The 22247-nt window shown below is 39.3% G+C and overlaps 1 protein-coding gene across 4 annotated transcripts in view; it reads left to right on the plus strand.

The window, feature by feature from the left end:
- Nucleotides 1–22247, plus strand: part of LOC111872107 (N6-adenosine-methyltransferase subunit METTL3) — a 77627-nt gene that overhangs the window by 8584 nt on the left and 46796 nt on the right. For all 4 annotated transcript variants that reach the window (XM_023865677.2, XM_033754530.1, XM_023865678.2 and 1 more), the window contains 4 exons: nt 5512–5722; nt 7792–8059; nt 9419–9545; nt 16072–16243. In XM_023865677.2, coding sequence (XP_023721445.1) covers nt 5512–5722; nt 7792–8059; nt 9419–9545; nt 16072–16243 — 778 coding nt within the window. The remainder of the gene's footprint in view (nt 1–5511; nt 5723–7791; nt 8060–9418; nt 9546–16071; nt 16244–22247) is intronic.

Genomic DNA, 22247 nt, shown 5'->3' on the forward strand with positions numbered 1-22247 from the left:
CAAGTGTTCATTGTAATACACACCAAATTTTTAATAAGAGAACTGGGAAATTATGTTGCAAACTAAAAAAAATTATATAAATGCATAAAATATATTTGTTCAGGACAAACTCACAGAGATCAGTAAAATGTGACATATTCTTGATGGCTTTCTGTAGGGTTTTGGTCGTGAGTGTTCAGTTTTTACTCCACAGGTGGCACTAGTGGCAGGCAAAAATATAAAACGGTTTCACAAAATCCTACATTTAATCCTATGCATTGGTCTTCATGGACCTAGTTTGTTGGACAGGTTTATTGCATAAAATTTTCACCTCGCCTTCTATCTTAGTTTCAGGTCTGTGCATGCTCTTATCACAAATTTAATTCATATAAAGTATAAAAAAGTAAAGCTATCAATGTAACAGGCCTTGAAGGCCCATAGGGTTGTGAGACGTTGAGGGTCCCACATTATCTAGACAGTCGGCTCGAAGGTGGCAGTAAGGTTGTCAGCCTTTATTTGGCAAAATTTAATTCATATTATGATGTTATCTCCCTTCAACAAAGTCTGGTCTCAGGTATTCATATAGCTGTAGTTACACTGACATGAACTGAGGGATGAGGAAGTGCCATGTGGAAGTTATAAAAGGCAGTGGATTCATGAATTCAAGTAGAGAAAGTGATCAGGGAGAGTTTGTGAGTGAATAAAAAAAAAATTGTACTTTGCAACTGCAGAGAGATTTCCATAGATCATTAGGTGTAACTATTAGACCAAACATCATAGTATTACATGTATGAACAATGTATTCGGCTGCACTTTTGTGTTCAGTGTTAATTGCAGCCCAGCTGCTGACTTATGTGCTCCTCGGTATATAAAGTTTGTCACTTGAGAGAGCAAAGTGAAAGTGAGTGTCATATCCAAGATGTAGGATGTTCTGGTGCCAGGATACTGAACATTTTGGATGAATAAATGTTCTACACTGAAATCAGAATACCAGACATTAGTGCAACAGTATCCTGATGTGGATGCACAGCTAAAACAGCTCCTTAAGGTGCAGGGCGACATTGAGGAAATGCTGGGACACACACACCAGCTTTGGTAAGGGAAAGTGCAGAATGGGCTGCTATTGTGGATACTGTGGAAGAAAGTGGAGTGAGCTATTGTAAAGGTCTCCGTGGAAAGCCACTTTCTTGTGCACTGTACAGCACGTACACAGTAACTTTACACTAACTGCTTTTCATGGATCATCAGGCCTTAAATTTCAACCGTCTGAGAAAGCCAACGCAATTGCTGACTGCTTGAAAAATCAGTTCACACACCATGACTTGTATGGTGAAAACCATGACCCGCGTGTGGAGGCTAGGGTTCAAGCTCTACTCGAAACCGTGGACAACAGCCTCCTTCAGAGGATAAGACCATGTGACTTACAGAAATTAATAAATTCCTTGAAATTGAGAAAGACCTGCAAAATTGATGACATTCCAAATGAATGCCTCAGGCACCTTCCAAGAAGACCACTAGTACATTTGACACATTTATTTAGTCACTGCCTTCGGCAGTGTCTTGGGAGAAATCAAAAGTCATGATGTTATCTAAACTCAGTAGGGACCCAAGATTCCCTTAAAATTTACGTCCAGTTAGCCTCCTGTTCACAACAGGCAAACTATTGAAAAAGTAATTTTGAAAATAGTCCAAAAGCACATTGAAGAAAGAGGCCTGCTTAAAGGAAGCAAATATGGTTTCCATGCATGACACAGCATGTCACTGCAATGTATGAGGCTAATGGATCATGTGACCCTTAATTTCAACAATCATCAGTCTATGGCTGTGGTGTTCTTGGTCATTGAAGTAGCCTTTGATACCACAGGGCACACTGGCTTCCCATATAAATTATCTAAATTGAAATTTTAGACCAGTTTGATCAAGCTCATTAGCTCATTTCTTTCACAGTGCAAATTCAGTGTTTATGGTGGAAGGCAAAATATCTACACCAAGGGAAATGCAAGCAGGGGTGCCTCAAGGTTCTGTCCCTTCCCCTACTTTGTGCAACATACATATAAGTGATGTCCCCCAAAACACGTGGTGTTTATGTAGCCCTCTTTGCCAACAAAACCCATCTGTATGCAACAGATCGAAAGGAGGGTTTTGTTGTCAGAAAATTCCACTGTGCTCTTAGCTCAGTCGAGACCTTGTGTGAGCACTGGAATATTATAATCAATGATGATAAGACTCGGGGGGATTTACTTTTCTCACAGTCGTCAGCCGCCTGAGTGCTGTCATACACTTAATGGACGAAGCATTCTATTTATAAATAGTGTAAAGTTATCTCAGTGTAATTTTCGATAAGAAAGTTAAGTGGAGATTGTATATAGAAACGATTGAAGCCAAGGCCTTCAGAACATTTATTAAAATATAATTCTTATTGAAAAGTAAGTGATGAAGTGCTAACATTAAGCTGACCCTCCACAAAGCACACATTAGGAGTATCATGACTTATGCTTGCCCCCCTGGGAGTTTGCGGCAGACAGCCATCAACTGAAATTGCAGCGCCTGCAAAACAAAGTTCTCCGCACCCTTGGAAATTTTCCAGGGCGGTTCGCGAATTGCACATGACTCAAAATCCTGTATGTATGTGATCATATAACAGAATTATGCAGGCAACAAGCAGAAGTCATACAAAATTATGATAATGAGAATGGCTGCAGTATTGGACAAGGTGAAGCCTGACATAGAAAGTATAACAGGCTTAAACTTGGCGGCGGTCATGCATACGACCGTTCAAGTGATTAGACTGCTGTGGTAGCAGGATCTGCTAATGAAAAGCATGATCTTCTGTACTGAGTCTGGACCGACAGAGTCCTTGTATATATTGCATATACATTTAATTACATGTAAATTGTAAATTGTATATACTGACAACAGACATATTACTGTTGACTGTGACTCTGGCAAACAAAAGACCTGTCCTCTTTTCATAGAGAGCACTCCCCAGCAACAAACCTGCAACTGTCATGCAGTAATAAAGATGTGGTCCTAAGCCCCAGATGGGTGCTTTATTCCAAGATATACTGGCTGACTCACCTTCGGTTATATCATAACATTGACTCTGACTTTGACTTTGACTTTGACTGGCCCAACAGAGTGGTGTCTCCTCCCTCACCTGAAGACTGAAACAGCCAGTTTATGAATGGTTGTGTTCTCTAGTTTTTAGGATATCTGATGATGGACAGAGTTCAAAAACCGAGTAATTCTGAGTGTTATATACCGCTGTCAGAACCCTTTGGAATCTATAAGACATTTAAATGATTGGCACTCAATGTTTTAAGTACCATATCACATGATTATTTATATTAAATTGGAGTAGAAGCACCACACATTCTTATCTTTGGTACCAGATACACCAGTCACATTGCTACTGAGAGGTGCTGGTTGGAACCAAGAGTCAATCTGGATGACATGGTAAAATCCCTGCCTCTGCCAGGAATCAAACCCCAATCATTCATCACATAGCCATGTGTGTGAAATGTGGGTATGACTGAACATGACCAGAATTGAATGTCTATGAGTTTGACTTGCAGGTGACACTTTTCACACATTACTGTTAGAAAGTAAAATAAGATCTAAATGTATTAATGGTAAGCATAGAGTTTGTTATAGAATAAGAGTGTGCATGTATGCACACACAAACACAACAAGATTTCCAAAAGTCAGATGTCTTCCATTTCTCTGGTAAGCGCTGGTAAATCTAGGCAAAAAAGGTGAAGCTATCCATGTAACAGGCTGAGGGCCCATAGAGTTTTCAGACATTAAGGCTGTCACATTTTCTGTAGACAGTCAGCTCACAGATGGCGGTGACGTTGTCAGCCTTACGCATGGGCTGCCCTTTATCCTGCAAGAAGATTCCCGGTACTCATTTCTGTTAAGAGGCTGAGTTGACTCAAGGGCCATAGTATGGCTGGAAGGTTTAGGTAAATTGAAAAAAAAATCTACTTCATCGGGACTCGAGCCTGCGACCTTCCAGCTTGTAGCGTAGTGCCTAAACCAACTATACTAGCACATGCTGCCATGATAAATCCAGTCATCCACTAATCTTCTTATTTGTTCTTGCCGTAAACTTCATTCAGATCTCATCTGGTCTACTGTCTGAATTTGGTATTCCAGATTTGTACATAGAAGAGCTTTAACTGAAACTTAACATTCAGGCTTCAGGAAGTGGAAACAAGAATATTTCAAACATATCATTTCAACCTCCTTTGTTAATTACTCAGTAATAATGCTATTGATGTGTTAGGAAGGTCCGAGGTAATCAGGACGTATTTAAATTGAATGGGAAATAGATATGTTTCTGGTCTGTGCTAATAATGTTAATTTACTAGGAAAAATATGCTGTTTGGTATCTAAAAACAGAGTTCGAACTATGCTACACTTTCCCTGTTTTGTATGGATGTGAATCTTACTCTCACATCAAGGGAAGAAAAAAGGATGAGGATGTTTGAGCAGAGAGAGAGAGACTGTATAATGAAGAGCTTCACACAGAATAATATTAAGGTGATCAAATCAAGAAGGATGAGATGGGTTGGACATGTAGCATAAGTTAGAGAGGTGAAATTGTGTAAAATTTGGTAAGAAAAGCTGAAGGGAAGAGATCTCTTGGAAAATCTAAGCATAGACAAAGTGATATTAAAATTGGTCTTATGAAGAGGAGTACAGGGGTGTGGGCTGGACTCATCAGGCTCTACACTGGGACCAGTGGCAGGCTTTTTGAATGTGATAATGAACATTGTGTTTAAGCATCCTGCTGCATCACTTCAGTCACTTTACACACACCCCCACCCCCCCTCAGTGGTAAACATAAAACAATACATAAAAGGAGTGCAACGTCACACATACACCTTTTACATAATTTTAAAAGTTTTAAAAACATTTTACACATAAAATTTAACAGGCACACAAATTTATGTAGATTATTGTATATTCATAACAATACATGTTATGAACTAAGTGGTGATTTTAGGCTGAACCGTAGCTCAAGCGGTTAGTCGCTGGCTTGCCGCCGCAGTGGCCCAGGTTCGATCCTGGGTCTGGTCAAGTGGGATTTGTGGTGGACAAAGTGGCACTGGGGCTGGTTTTCTCCGAGTACTTCAGTTTCCCCTGCCAATCTTTGTTCCACCAAATTCTCCATCATCATAATCACCTGGGCCAGGTACAGTAAGCCAATCAGTGGCCTCCGTGCTGAGTGGACCCAGCTGGACTCTACCCCCCACTAAGCAAATAAAAAAAATGGTGATTTTGACCAAGCTGCATTGAAAATATATATTGCATGTGTATCATGTAGTAATGAACATTTGGAGTTTGTAAAAGGCAAGGTAATTCTTGAGAAGTTGAGTGACTCTGTACTTGTAGTTATTTAGGTGATAATGCTAATGAGCACATAATATAGGTTACAGTTTGAATATATGCAAAATTATGCATTTATAACAGGTCTCTGCCTCTCACTCTTTATTTAACTGGTTTATACCTTGGCTCTTAATTCAGATGAAACCGGAGAAGTGGAGCCAGAAGATGCCATGAAACCAGACCCAGAGACTGAAAAACAATTACTACGCTGTCTCAGTGAAGTGTCTCTTACTTTGCCAACAACATCAAGGGAACTTGCAGCAGCTGTTGGGAAGCAACTGGGGCGCCATGTCTTTCATATTTCAGTGGTCAACCTTCTGCAGAAGTTCAGTACTCAGCAGCTCATAGTGTGAGTGGTGGGGTACTGGAACTCATTAGGCACAATGATGTTTTTATGTGGACTTTCACTAGCAGTGAATACCTTCATGATTAAATAAGATCTAAAAGTTTGTGACAATGGTACATTAATACAAATAGTATGTTTCTGGACATTATCCATTGTCCTATCTTCATCTGAAAACACCATCCTGTTTATTTTTTGAAATACAATGTATTGGGAACCGTTTTCAAAACTAAACATACACTCCATGGGACATTTATGAAAACTGGACCGGTTAGAGATGCCCAGCAGATGGAGCAGTGTGTGCACAGCATCCAGTATAAGTGTGACAGATGTTAGTTACATTGATGAAAAAGCAGGAACATATATATATAACCTAACACAGGGTTTGCTTGAAAACTCAAAATTAGCCCAACATGCATATGTGGGAAGGCCACAAAATATGTTGGAATAGAGTGAAGGTATTGCAGATTGAGCCCAGCACCACATACAGGAAATACAAGGAATCAGCCCACATGTCTCTGCTGGACCATCTGATCAGTCAACCCAGTTTGAACATCTGTCCCATCTGGACCCCCATTATCACAGGAGAAGAAAGGAAACTACAACTCCAAGTGTAGATTGAATGGGAAAATTTGTACAAAGACTAAGACAAAAATAATACTGTCTAATGTGACTATTTAAGTTTTATCATTTGAAGACTCATCATCCTTACATGTTTCGATCCCTACGGATCATCCTCAGAGGGCATCAATACTTTTTTGGAAACTACTATTAAAATAGATGTTAATTATATACATACACATATAATGTCTGATATGCACAATGTACACAGTGTTCAACCTTTCACACTGACAGCAGCCTTCCTGGTGTTAAAACTTTTTAAAGTTTTTTAAAAACTTCTTTAAAAACTTTCTAGTTCAAGCTTAAAATTTATAAACCATACAGATTTGTGTCAATTCTCCTATTGTTATTCTTGGAGGTGGCTGATCCTGTGCCGCCTGTCTATCTTGCGAAAGGAGATTCTTAGTATTTCCATGTTTATTCGTGGTCTGCTGTGCTGTTTACACTGTTAGTTTTTCTTGTGTTGATAGATACCATAAGCAGTATTTCTTATGTCCAGTTATGGTTTCTGTCATGATAGTTCTCTGGCGCTGGGCCTCATACATGTAGAACTTTAAATAATTCAGTGTTTTCTTAGCTCTTGCAGATGGTTTCTGCGGTGTTTGGCTCATATACTCCATCTTGGTGCTGGTACAGGTGTCTGGAGATAGGGACTAACTGTCTGTCAGGTCCAACTGAGTAGATTTTACCTGAAGATGGAGACAGAATCCTGTCTCTGAAACGTTGCGTTTTGAAAAATAAACAGGAATGTGTTTTCAGATAAAGACAGTGTAATGGGTAATGTCCAGAAGTGTAATATTTATACCTTCATGACTAATTCTGTAAACGGATTCCACCAGTTGAAATTGTGACCAAACAGAAGCACTTGTAAAGGTTTACAACCACTCATTTGAATGTTAATGCCATTCTGATAACTTGCAAAAATAAAGGTCTTGCAAAGAGACATGAAAGTTATGTCATTCTATGATAAGGATAACTTTGCAGTCCTGGAAATAAAAATGATTGGTCTGAGCATGTTTCTACTTGGTGTTAGGTTACCATAGCAACGAGTATTCAAGCACTGACATGTAATAGACTGTTTAGCTGCTTTGTAACAATTCCATTTGCTGTTTTTTAAGTACGTAGTAGCTTATGATGAGTGAAGAGACTTCTGTTTTCATGTCCTATTTTTACTTCACGAGTGGTGATATTTTTTGAATGTGTGAATTCTAGTTAGATTTTATCATTGAGTATCAATTAGTGTGTAGAGATTCAGGAGATTTTACTCAAAACAGGAACCTATAAGATTCCTATAGGATTCTGAAGATGGTGTATAACACACAGAGATACTGGGTTTATGGACTTTATCCATTGTCCTGGTTTTAAACCAGGGCGATGGATAAAGTCCGAAAACCCAATATCTCTATAAGATTCCTGTATGGACCAGTTCAGTAAACCAGTTTTATGTTTCTCAGTGTTAAAGATGGGAGTAAAGATGGTAAAACGTTCTTAGAAGTGGTGACTGCTGAACATACAAAACTAGTGGCGATGGTGAATGAAGTAGAAGGTGATGAAGCAAAGCCAGAAGCAAGGGAGGAACAGCCTGCAGAAGAGGGAACTAAAAAGAGAAGAGGAGAAGGGGAATTAGAAAATGAGCCTGCTCCCAAGGCCGCGAAGGTCGCCGCTCCTGACAAAGATGAGAAGAAGAAGGAGAAGAGGGATCCCAAGGCAACAGATATCATGGTATAGAACATTCAGGATAAATGGAACTGGAACATCAGGGTTATGCAGACACTGATGCTTTCACCAAATGCAGAAATACATGGAATTTGAAGTTCTTTTAGTGGTGAATATTAAGATTACAGTTTTATGGAGTGTTGTGCTGTGTAGTTTGGTAGAAATGCACTAATATTTTGGAGGAATCTGATGCCCCAATCTTCAGGGTAGAAGAGCAAGGCTGCAGTGGAGGCAGCAGGTTTCTCTGAAACATTGCTACCTGTCTACAGCAATAATGGTGTCACATCCCAGAAGATTGTAACCAGGATAGCAAATATTACAAGATTCATACTAATCTGATTTTAGTATCATGTTTTTCAGTCATTTCAGTAGAATTGCTGAATGGCATGAAAAAATGTACAGTAACAAGTGTTTTCAAAATATCTTGGAGCATAACTTACTGTGAATGAATCTGTGATCAAATTATTTTGCTCACTGCAACCCTTTGAAGCATGATATTCATGTGAATAATATTTAAAATTTAAATTAACTTCTACCAGAGTATGCAGTGCTACATCCCAGAAGATAATTCTCTTCATAATCAACATTGTTAGAATGTAGGATTTGAGGTTTTCACAGCAGACTGTGAAGAATGCCATCTTCTAGGATGTGGCACCGTATAGATCTTGTATGAACCAACATTTCGAAGGAATGTATCGCCTCCATCTTCAGGGTAGAAAATCCAGTGTGAGTAGGTGGCAGATATTTCTACCCTGAAGATGGAAGCGATATATTCCTCCGAAACGTCGGTTCATACCACATCCCAGAAGACAACATTCTTCAGCATTGTTAGAACTTCAGATCTTATGCAATTTCTCTACTTCAGAAGTGAAATATAAAGGTTCAGTTGTAGGTCGAAAAGGAATCTGGAAGGCAAGATAGGCACATATGTGAGATACTTTTAGGAAAAGTAAAATGATTTAAAAAAAGTGCATATGCTATTAGAAATATTGGGTTCATATTGTGACAAAAGCTAAGCAGCTTGGCTCAAGCAGTGACAGTTCTGACTTGTTCTAGGTAGTTGCCTGATTTGAATCCCAGCCAGGATACAAACTTTCATGACTGAGGTTTTTTGTGATTTTTCTCAGTCTGTCCAGGAAAATTCCAGGGTAAAACCTCAAATTAAGCCATTACTTTTTCCTTTTATGTCCTTTTCCAATTCATTGTTCATTAATAATTCCATTGTTCTATAATCTAAGCTACTGGCAGCAACATTAAATACAACGTATATAAATAAATATAGTGATAAAGTTTGGGAACCATTGATATGGAGGAATATTATTTGAAGTATATGATGATAAGTAATCAAAACTTTGTTTGTTGCAGTCATTGTTATCAATGCCATCAATTCGCGAGAAAGAAAACAAGAAAGTTGGTGAAGAGATACTTGATTTGCTGAGTAAGCCAACAGCTAAGGAACGATCACTGGCAGAAAGGTTTCGGTCACAGGGTGGTGAGAACTGCACCCTATGTTTTCATTATTCTCCCTTGAAGCGTAGAAAGAAGAACATAATAAGATAAAATTAATTTAAAAGTGCACATGAATAAGTCTAGGAAGCAGACTCCTTGAGCAGTTCATAGTTGTATACAGGTATCCCTTGATCTCACATTATGCAGTATCACTGTAACAAGATTTTGTAACTGATGAATATTGTTATGCACATGCACAATCACCTGGTATTCAACGATATGCATGCCCTTAGTCACTTAGATGTTGTCAGTCGTCTTTGTCTTTTTGCTGTCAAAGACCATGTAGCATCTCAAATGACATTTTGTCTTAATTTTACGCACTCCATAAACTTAAATGTTAAAAAGTGCCATAAACTTAAATGTTAAAAAGTGCCCATCATGAGAAAATGTAGAAGCAGTAACAAAAGTGGCAAGAAAGAGAGAAAATCTGTTACTCTTGAGAAAAGATTAAGTATGATTAAGATGTATGACCGTATTGACACATGGTTGACATAGTCAGTGCCATGGGAATTTCTGAATAAACTTCAAGAACCATAAGGAAACAAGCTGAAAAAATTAAATAAAGTTGCAAATTTCAATAGGAGTGACAGATAGCAAAATCATACATATTAGGGCACTGATCATGGAGAGATTGGAAAGGATGCTTGGCTTATTGGATTGAACATAAACTCCAGTGTGTCATTCAGGCTAGAGTTTGTTTGAGAATCTGAATGCTGTTGAGCCAGGTCTGAAAGTGCAGTCCTTTGACACCGGTGTTTGGTGGTTTAAACCTATTAAGTGGCATCGTGGATTCCACAGCCTTAAGGTAAAATGCGAAGATTCAGTGGCTGATTTAGTTGCTTTTGAGAAATTTCCCATGCCCCTTCAAGCAACAATTGATAGGCATCGATATTAGCTCAAGCAGGAATTCAGTCTGGATGAGACTGGTTGTTCTGGAAGTTGAGGCTGAGTAGAACGTTTGTCTCGGTACAAGAGAAGGTGGCCTCAGGATTTAAAGCTTCCAAGGATCATTACATGCTCCTGTTAGGTGGATATAGAATCATATGAATTGATTAATTGTACTCATAAGCTTGGGCTATGACAAGGTTATTTGAATCTTATTTTTCCCAATGAACACCTTTGTGAACTGAAGACAGAGAGTGAACATACCCCTTAAAATTCTTCCCCTCCTGGACACACCTCATGTACAGTATATGACAAATATGCAGTATTGAGACTTGCGCATATCGAACGCACATTTGCGTTTGTCAACAGGACATAGCTCCAGCCGCACATGTTCCCAGTAGTGAAAAGGAAGTTGTGTTGTGCAGTTGTTGTTGGAAATGGGTCTCTTGACGGTGGAAAAAGTATTCATAGTTTAGTATAATTTCCGCTCATACAGAAGTGGTCGCGAAAGGGGACTGACAGAACAATTCCAAGAGAGATTTAATAAGATGGCACCAAGTAAAAGTTATGCTGTCTATATTATGAAATCTCGCCATTCTCATAGTGTACTGTGTCAACGGAAAGGGAAGTCTGGTCGACCAGTAAGTATTCTGACAAAAGAGAATCACACACGTGTTCTTCAGCAAGTGCTACATTCTCCATGATGACGTCTACAATGAACGGCCTTGAAACTGAATGTCAGCGATATTTCCATTCGCCGATTGTTTAAGGACATAGGTGGATTTCTGTACCAGATACAGGTTGGACAACGCTTGATAGAGTCAGATATGCGAGCCAGGAAGGTGTATTGTGGAACATTTTTGGCCATGGTGTATGAGGATTCAGATTTCATGCAGATTGTGTGGTTCTCTGACAAAAGTCACATTCACTTGGATGGCTACATCAATCGCCAGACATCCCACTTCCTTGGTTTTGAGTGGCCAGATGTTATCGTCCAGAAACCCCTACATAGTACACGTGACGATTTGGTGTGCCATCTCAGCACACGGTATATTAGGCCCCTATTTCATTGAGGATGAGGAAGGCAATGCTCTTACCGTCACCCAAGAACGCTACAGGGACATGGTGATCGCTGATAGAGTGTATGTTAGTTTCTTTCAGGAGAAATAAACTCACAGATGACAACAAGGTAATATTGTTCATCTTTTCATTTCAGTACTGAAAATACTGTATTTCTGATACTAATGAGAACATTCATATAATGTTCCTGCCTCCAAACATCACATATCTTATTCAGCCAATGGATCAGGGTGTAATTGCCACTTTTAAAACTTATTATCTTCTGAAGATTTTCATTCAGCTGGTAAGGACATGACTGATGGCAAAGACAAACTTTCTGTGCAAGATATCTGGAGGACTTTTTAACATTAGAAAGGCAATTCACAACACCAGAGATGCATAGGCAGAAGTGTCATAGTCCTGTGTGAATGGAGTTTGGAGAAATATCTGACTTGATATAGTCATTAAGCCCCATGGCTTTGATCCTGACAAGGAGATTGATGATTTAAAGCAGGCCTGATGGATTTGAAGGTGTAAATGAGGCCAGTGTGGAGGGATTGTTTCATTCCTAGATGGAGGAACTCAGAAATTAAAATATTCTGTACCTGGAGAAAGAACTAAATGATGAAGATGAGGAATCTTTTGATTTAAAGCATGTTGAACAGCTTTCACCTAAGCATATCTACACTGCCAATGATGCCAACAGGGAGAGAAGTGCCGAAGCTGCTAGAGTGACTGAGAATGCTGCGGCTTGTTACGTAGAGCTGTGTAGCTGCACAGTTCTCTCTAATGCTTTTTCAAGAAAGTTGAATTTTGTCAATCCACTTGCACTGCAAGGGAGCCAGCCCAGCCTGCTCATGCTTCACACTCACCTGCATCCTTTGAGTTGTGTGACTAAATTATGTTCAATTTTTGTAAAGTGAGTAACATTAATAATGTTTTTGTAAAAAAGATCTGAATCACATTTCTCTGTTTTGGCATTCATCCCTATTAAACTCTTGTTAAAAATAATCCACTTTATGCAATTTCGCTTTATGTGGCAATTTATAGGAATCCATTAATCATATGTAAAGAGGGATATCTTTATAAAATTTGATGTTTCACAGCAGTGAAGGTTTATATTGTGGTCTTCTAGATTATGACACTGTATAGTTTGGCAGGTGGGTGTCACTGGTCACAGCAGGCAGAGGTCTTATACCCTGAAGATAGAGGCAGCAGGTTCTGCCAAAACAGTGGTACCAATTTACCAGGCTACATAGCATCACCTCCGTGAAAACTGTAATCCTAATATTTGCTTCTGTTGGAATCTCAGGTCTCAAACAAATTATTGTATATTTTTAAAACACTCTGTCATGTACTGATGTCGAATAAGATCTAAAAGTTTGTGACTGTGGTACGTTAGTACAAGTATTATGTTTTTGGACGATATCCATTGTCCTGTCTTTATCTAACAACATTATCCTATTGAACCAGACACTACATACAGGAAACACAAGGAATCAACCCACATGTCTCTGCTGGACCATCCAATAAGTCAACCCCGTTTGGACATCTGTCCCCTCTGGCCCCCCATTATCACAGCAGAAGAAAGGAAACTACAACTCCAAGTGTAGATTGAATGGGAAAATTTGTTTTTCTTGTGTTGTTACCATAAGCAGTATTTCTTCTGTCCACTGGTGATTTCTGTTGTGATAGTTCTCTGGTGCAAGGCATCATACATGTAGAGTTTTTAATAATTTAATGTTTTCTTAGCTCGTAGATGGTTTGTGCTCTTTGGCTTGTATACTCCATCTTACAGCTGGTACAGCCATCTGGAGATAGGGACTAGCTCTACCGATTGGGCCCAACTGAGTAGGTTTTACCTGAAGACGGAGACAGAATCCAGTCATCAAAACGTTTTGTGTTTTGAAAAATAAACAGGAAGGTGTTTATAGATAAAGACAGGACTTGGATAATGTCCAAAAACCTAATGTATGTACTGATGTCAAAGCTGTGATCATTGTGTTTCCTTGCTGAGTAGTAAGTGTCAGTACAGTGTATCAGCAAGTAATCTCCCATTTTTAATCCTACTCTATATGTATTCCTTCTACAAAGTGCAAGTGTAAAATGGAGAAGTCATGTCTGTCCATCTGAATATTTTATCTCCAAAGCCCCCCAATGGATTTTGATGAAATTTGATTTTGGAGGGGTTCACACCAAGAGTTGTTAGACTAAATGATTAGTTTTCTCACTACAGAACCCTGAATTCAATTCTGGGTCACCTGATTTGAGATTTCTGGTGGACAGTGGAACTGGAGGTCTTTTAGTGTCTTTGGTTTTCCCTTACTAATCATTTTGTAATTGCTCCCAGATCATCTATCACTGCCCCGTAAGGTGTATGGTAGCCCTGAGTAGCCAGTACATCACATCCTCAGTCCCTAAGATGAAGACTTCATCTCTGACTAGATATTTGGCTAATCACAGGATGAGGATTTTTAACAAGGCATATTGAAGAATGGCTTTTTCAGTTCAAGAACTTTCTCTCTAGCACTGTAATAACTGATAAGACTAGCCACTTTTGATAGTGCAGTAAAGTGTACTACCAGATTTACCTGACTGGAAGATGATTCTGAGTTAAAGACAGCCCCACACTTAGAGAAAGAAATTTTATAAATTAATATCATAATCTTACTACAAACACATCCTTTTCATCAGGTATACAGCACTTTTCTGATCTTTTGACTTTTCTTGTGGAGAGCTGTTGCCATGGTTTTGATCCACTGGCATAATGGTTGTACACTGGGCTTCTTTATTGTCCCAGTGGCATCAGAACGTAGTTCGCTACTAAGAACCATTCAGAATACAGTAATTTCAAAAGAACCATAAAAAGCTTCTTTGCTAGACTGAAATACACTGTCATTTCATCAACACCCTCTTGAAATGTGATGGTGACTTTTTGCAAGGTGTAACTGTAAAGAACACCTGCTCTTCTGTGTCAGGTGTACACACCACCCTGAGCTGGACGTAAAAATTCAGCCTGTCCTTGTTTAATGGCATAGCATGAAACTTTGAACCCATACAAACAATAGATTTGACATAGAGTCTGTATAAGTTTGCTTCCCGTTGTTTTCACCTATGGATGTTTTCCTCAGGAGATGCTGTACTTCCTTGCCGCTTCACTGTTTATTTTGCACATTTAATCATCAAAGTCTTTAAAGTATGAATCATAATGTTTCTTGACACAGTCTGCCTTCTTTTTGTTCAGTGACATTTATGTTGGAACAGAATCTTGTGACATAAACTGGTGAATTACTGTACTGCCTTTGTTTCATAATATTGATGCTATTTCAGGCACTTCTGAAACATACTGTCACATGTAGGAGGGTATGTGTGATGAAAATAACAGGTTCTAGTTTGGATGATTGGATTTGTTAGCACTTCGGTTACAATTTCCTTTCCAATCAATACAGCACTATCACTGATTTACACACTTTCCAGTTCACTGTTGCACACCCACTAGGATTTGTAACCCTTAAAAGGGGAAAAACTTGTCTTCCATTCAGACAAATGCAGTACTGTTTCTTTTTGAAATCAGATGCCAGCATGGAAAGCAAGAGCAGTTAGCAGAAAAGTTGTAAAATGTGAGAATGAAAGATTAATATTCAAGAATTGAGATCAGAAATCTTTTGTTTGTTCAATATCGAAAATTTGAGACTTTCATATGCCTGTTTTAAGCAATAAGTAATGACTTCTGTTCTATATGAAATACAGATTAATACTGTCAAATTCATGGAAAATGTCTCATTGTACAAAATGGTTAGTACATAACATAAAATACAGAGGCTGCTATGATTTGCAAACTTTGTGTAACATTTTTATAATTGGTAAACATTTAACAGAATCGAAGGAAATGTAATTGTTTCCCTACACACTGGGTGTCTACAGCGCAGTTAGTTTTACGACAGGTCAATTGAGATATGCAATATAAATATTTATATGTGAGATTTGAGGTTCTCATGACAGTGATTGTGAAGATTACAGTCCTCTGGGATGTGACAGTAGTTTGCTAGATGATTACCAGCATCCAGATCTGCCCTGAAGATGAAGACAGCATATTCTTCTGAAATTTTGTTAACCATCTACCAGATTACTGGGGGGCACCCACTAGCGTAGTTGGTTGAGGCACTATGCTACAAGCCAGAAGGTCGCGGGTTCAAGTCCCAATGAGGTCATTGGATTTTTTCCAATTGACCTAATCCTTCCAGTTGCACTGTGGCCCTGGGGTCGACTCAGCCTCTAACAGAAATGAGTACCAGGAATTAATTAAATAATTTTCCTGGGCAGTAAAGCGCGGCCAGCCCATACGGCTGACAACCTCACCGCCATCTTTGAGCCGACTGTCTAGATAGTGTGAGACCTTCAACGTCTCAACCCTATGGGCCTTCACGGTCTGTTAGAGGGATAGCTTTCCTTTTTTTATCTACCAGATTACAGAGGGTCATATCACAGAAGACCACAGTGCTGTGAGAATCTCAGATTTTATAATGTTGGCTCTACTTTCTTCGGTATTTATGTTTGTTTAACAGGTGCACAGGTGATGGAGTTCTGTCCACATGGAACTAAGGTTGAGTGTACCAAGGTGAATTCTGCTGAGCCATGTAAGAAATTACACTTCAAGAAAATAATCCAGAAACACACAGATGAAAGTCTTGGTGACTGCTCATTCCTGAACACCTGTTTCCACATGGATACTTGCAAGTATGTTTTTGTTTTACTAGCACAGAATGGTTTAACTAACTGTTGTTCAAAGGATACTTTTGCATATAACAGAAAATGTAACACTTTAACATGCATGAATTGTTTTAAATTAATTAACTCTGAAGGGGAGTGTATCCATTCATTATAAGTAGGCTTATATAATGAGTGCCAATTAGGATTAATTAGTTTCTAAGATACAACATTATAATTACACTCAAGAAGATAGTCACGTTGTAGTATTTAGAATGTGACATTCTTGCTAAGAGACAGGGTACTGCTCACTGTATCATTTCTTGGAATTTTTAATTGTTAGAGACCATGGCAAGCCCTTTAGTAATCTAAGAGATTGTCGTGTGTTTTAGTGACTTGTAGACGGGGTTACAATGTGAAAGGTTACTCTAACTATAACATGTAACAACAAAGAATTGTGACACTATAGTTATAACACACAAAGTGAAGTCTTCATTGTCAGCTTCCTTAATAACAAATGTGATCTTGTTAACAGTTTAACTACTGAATGCTCAAATATTGATGAATGCACGGCCTTTTTAATGCCTGAGAATCTATAGAGATCACCGCCTCATGAATCTGTCATCTTAGAATCTTGTGTTAATTCGGGGCAAAGCTTTGATTTATACAGTATATTTGTTGCTGTGGAAACGTGTTTTAGCTAACCGTTGTCTAGCAGTGGACGTTGTTGCTGTGCTTCTCTGACTGCACAGTGTTCAGGCGTCATGTCACAATATTCAACAGTTGGAGCTAGGTATAAATTATGAGAGTGTAACTTGCAACCCATGCAAATGGCTAACGTATCTAGAACAGTTAAAAAACGTTGACGTTTAGAATGATTAAATTCTTTCAGTAATCAAATTTCTTTGGAGGAAACATAATTCTGTTAATCCTTTAAATTCAGATTAGACCAGTAATGTAAGTTACTGGTTGCTGCATTTTGCTTCTTATAAGGAGTGCATTCTTGAAATCTCTCCAGGTTGGACATTTATGCTGTGTAGACACAATATTCTCATCTCTCAGTCTTAAGTATAATATTAGACTGTGGATCATTTTTGTCAGTAAATTACACTAACTGGTGTAACTTTGACTTGTCACATAATAGCATCTATAAAAGTGTAACTCAGTATAAATTAATTGGTGAAGGAAAAAAGGGAAAGATGTAATGTTATTAAAGTGAAGCCAGTACAAATGTTAACCAGATTTACCTAGTTTAAGTGTTTTCAGTGTGTGTCCGAATAAATATAACTACATGTAAAAGTAATCTGGAAGAGGTATTACTCTGTGGTGATAAGAATTAACTTAGTCCTTTTATTCGCCCTTAACCACCATCCCAAAGATACCAGCCTCCAGGTGACATGCAGATGCCAGCAGCGTTGATATTATATTTGCCATGACTAATAGTAGATATGAGATCTTTTCCTCAGGGATACAGGTGCTTTGGTGACCGGGATGAAGACGCACTTCGGGAGTTATGAATCACAGGATCACCAGAACATGACACCGTGTATTTGTAGCATTTAGTTAAATGATAAGTACAGTGATTATTGGTATGTTATATTAATCCTTACATATCCTGTGTGATTGTGAGGCCATAGCTTACTTAAGATTTTATCACCAGGGACAGTTCATCATGGTACCAAGTGACTTTTATTATGCCCCCATAAATAAAGTCCTACATTTAATTCAAAATGTAGGATTAATAAAGGGTTCATCCAAAGGGGAAGCACAGTAGATCAATGAAGGTCGCAGTGCGAGGGCCGGTTTTTATGGCCCACCCTTACATACATACACACACACACACACACACACACAACACACACACACATATTAATCCTCCCTTAAGCTTGCACCTCATCGATTACACTTTTGTCGTCATTATCACTTTAATTCCAAATATCACTAGCCTTTGTAATGATTGTCTCTACACCATCGTTGTCACTGTCCGATCCTTTTGACCATCATTCTTTTAATTCTCTGTTCAACGGTGCACCTCTCGTAACTACATCACTATTCCACTAAAGAACTGAAAATCTGACTTCCTACTCACTACTTACTGTATACGACTCCAACTGTAAGTAACTTGTCTTCCACGGTAACTAACTATAGCCCCTCTATATCTGACTGGGCCTAACTTTATCTGACTCCAACTGTCACTAACTGTCCCTCCCCCCCAGCCATGACTTCTTTTATAACATCCAGGTCGCTTCAAGTTACAAGCACCTAAGTGGTCATTAATAGAAAATGGAGATGGCCAAGGTCTGATGCTGGGAGCCTGTCCCACATTTGGTTTGAGAGGAGATGTTTATCTTTAAACTTCTTTTCAGGTTTCAAGGTACAAGTGCAATTAATTTAAGACCCCTCTGGGCAGGTTTTGCTCAGCATCAAATAAGACTGATTTTCCAGAATACCTTCCTAGCATGACGGAAGATAATATTTAAAACAAACTGATGGTGCTAATGACAATTGTGGTGCCATGGAGAGAATACCAGACTCAAGATAGACATATGAGCCTGTTTCCATGACCACCATTGTCGCTAAAAGTCCAACAGAGGATTGTATTGAATGACAGTTAGATGGTCAAGGCTACACCACTGTGCCTCAGGTACGTCTCTCATTCTCGCAGGGAAAATAAGTGGACTTGCCACAGTTAAACAATTTAAGCGAGGGAAGTATGGTTAGATCCTTTATGAGCCAGGCCCGACAAGACCTTGAGACAGAATTCATATCTACTATGCTGAGTAGTCGACCATTCCAACCACTACTTTCACCTGGAGACATTATCCTTATTGTAAGCAGCTATCCCGGCTAACTGGCACCCAACCTCCAATACTACCTCCCTGTATCCATCATTGCAGCTACTACTAATAAGGAAAGTGTGAAGCAGGTCATTGAAGGTGTCTTCCATGTGAGTGGAAGTGCATAGAGGTAACGATGAATGACAACTTTTAAGTGATTCTGTTGCAGCATATTCTCCACCTTATGTGTGGGCCTTGGCAGAGAGGTATTACCAGCATAGTTCTGCTACAAAAGCGCCTCCCAACTCATGGCTACATGCGTCAGAAGCATTGCCGACCACAAGTGAAGTAGGGAGCAGCTACAGGATGGGGGTTTGTGGTTTAACGTTGGCCTGGACATTATGTTTTTATAAAGAGAATTTACATGCCAGAATCACCAACTCATGTCCTTTTAAAGATATTCCTCTTTACACTAATACTTTTTTTCATCATTCTGGCAAGTTACTGATGCCAGCAGCATAGAAGGTTATATCTGAACTGTGTAGCCAGTTCTTGTCACCACATTTGAGTTCGTCAGGTTGAAATTTCTTTTTTCCTTGATGCACTTTTGTTGGTTCAAACAAATGACTAGCACTGGGGAGTAAGTCTGAAGTCAGGTGTGTAAGGACGGGGGTTCATGATTTCTCAGCCCATTGTCACCTTCATCAAATCTGCCATATTTTGGATGAGCATTGTCTGCTGAATTGCTTAGTATGTGCATTAATTGTTACACCATGTGGAAGAAAATCAACATCAATCACTCGTTCTGAACCCCGAAACACACTTGCCATGATCTTGCCAGCTGACAGCTGTGACTTGAATTTTTTGGGCCTCCAGGAAACTTATTGTTACCAGTCATACACAGTTGCATGTGATATGGCTTCTTTTCATACTGTGCATTAAACCTACAAAGAATTTCTGCTGATTAGGAATTGATGGTGCAGTGCTGTTCTATGCTAGGAGTGACATGGTCTAATGCCATATTCTACTGGTGTAATGCACAGAAGCCAGGCACATGGTCACCTGCCCTGCAGCAAGTGCAGTTTCCATGTCATCATCATCATCAGTAATCTGTCAAGACGACAGGTCCACNGTCCATGTATTCAAGAAAAAATCTTGGTCATGTAAGATATGGCCCCATGAAAATTTGCTTGACATTTGTATCTGGGATGCATGCCAGTTCAGTCACAGTTCCTTGATATAGCCAACCCTTCTTTACTGTGCATTTAAGAGTGTGAGAAATATCTCCTGTACTGCACTGTGCCCTATTCCAAGTTTTCGGGCTATTGTGGCCACAGTCACACACCTGTCATCTTGAATGATCTCATCCACTCTTTCCTTGTGTTCAGTTGAGGCTGTTCGAGGACGACCGCTCCGAGGCTCATCTTCGATGCTGCTGTTCCAATCTTTAAAATATTTCACCAATCTTCGAACACTGCTCGCACCCATGCACACTTCCATAAGCACACTGAAGTCTCTGGTGAATTTCTGCAGCAGGGATTTCCTGTTTCACAAGAAATTCGATGACAGCATGCTGGTGAAATGACATATTGTTGTCTGCCATTTTGTTAGGAGTGATACTGATCACATGGTGCAAGCTATTGACATCACAAGACACTCAAGGTTAACACAACAGCTGGTTCCACCTACCACCATACTCTCTTTCGTGTGCTGTTCGCAGGTTGCATGCCAAAAAAAGTTGCTCATGACTTTTGGTACGACCTACATACGTACATCTACACACTGCTACAATATACTAGACTATACTATATGTATAATGGGTCCCTTGGCACCACTTCATGGCATGTTCTCAGGTTTCAGATTGAGGAGACTTGCTGCTGATATGGAGGGTAGCTCCGAATATGTTGAATAAACAGTTGCAGACACCCAAAAGGTGTCATCCTCCAACCAGAGTTTTAAGCAACAGTCTTAACAACAGCTTGATATAAACAACAGTATATTAATGAAATATTGTGCAGAGGATTCCTGGAATAACCTGAGCAACAGAAAGTGAATATGAGATTTGGTGAATCTATTGGTCATGCTCATTGCAAACTGTACCATGAGAACTGGCAAACTCTATGTTGGATTTAGTGGCAATACAGGATGTCAGATAGGACAAGGGTGGCGCTTGATCAGCAGATGATTGTACATTTTTATATGGAAATGGAAATGAGGACACAGTAGGGAACATATTGGCAGTTAAGGTGCTCGAGTTTGCAACTGGTAGGATGTTATAGGTAGTACTAAGAAATTGCTGGTATGATGTTGCTTCAGCTGGTCACACTGATGGTACAAGGGATAAGCTTAATGAACTGTCAGTTAATATCAATTCCCTAAATAGGCCCATCACATGAAACATTGTTATGTGATTTCAATGCCAATATACGGAGGAAAAATATTTTAAAACTGACAATTTGGAACAAGCAGTTAGGTGAAACTATTAATGATAATGGAGTTAGAGCAGTAAACTTTCCCACATCCACGAATTTAATTGTGAGGAGTACAGTGTTACCACATTGCAATGTTTATAATTAATTTTGTTCTTTCCCTTATAGTAAGATCATTCTATCTCAGATGGTTTCCCACCTTACTTACTTATGGAGCTGAGCCCTTCTTGAGGAGAAGCCAAATCTGTAGCTACTCAAGAATTTCCCAGCATTTTATGGAACCTGAAGGTTCATTACCATGTTCACAAGAGCCCTCCACTTGTCCCTCTTCTGAGCCAGATCAATGCAATCCATACAATCCCATCCATCTCTGAGATCCATTTTAATATTGTTCACCCACCTACGCCTTGGTCTTCCCAGTGGACTCTTTCATTCTGGCTTTCCCATCAACATTCTTTATGCATTCCTCATTTCCCCATTCGTGTTGCAGTGTCCTGACCATCTCATCCTCCTTGACTTGATCACCCTAATTATACTTGGAGAAGAGTACAAGTTATGAAGCTCCTCATTATGCAGTTTTCTCCAACCTCCTGTCACTTCATCTCTCTTTGGTCCAAATATTCTCCTCAACACCCTGTTCTCAAACACCCTCAGTCTATGTTCCTCCCTTAATATCAGAGACCAACTTTCACACCCATAGGGAACCACGGGCAAAATAAGTCTTCAAATAGCTGGTGTACTGTCTCATTGTACGCCCATTTTTTCTCCAATATCTGATGGATGCAAAGGTTTCCCACCTATGATGTTAAAACTATTGGGTCTCAGAAG

The sequence above is a fragment of the Cryptotermes secundus genome, unplaced genomic scaffold (genome assembly GCF_002891405.2).
Source record: "Cryptotermes secundus unplaced genomic scaffold, Csec_1.0 scaffold417, whole genome shotgun sequence".
NCBI classification, from domain to species: Eukaryota; Metazoa; Arthropoda; class Insecta; order Blattodea; family Kalotermitidae; genus Cryptotermes; species Cryptotermes secundus.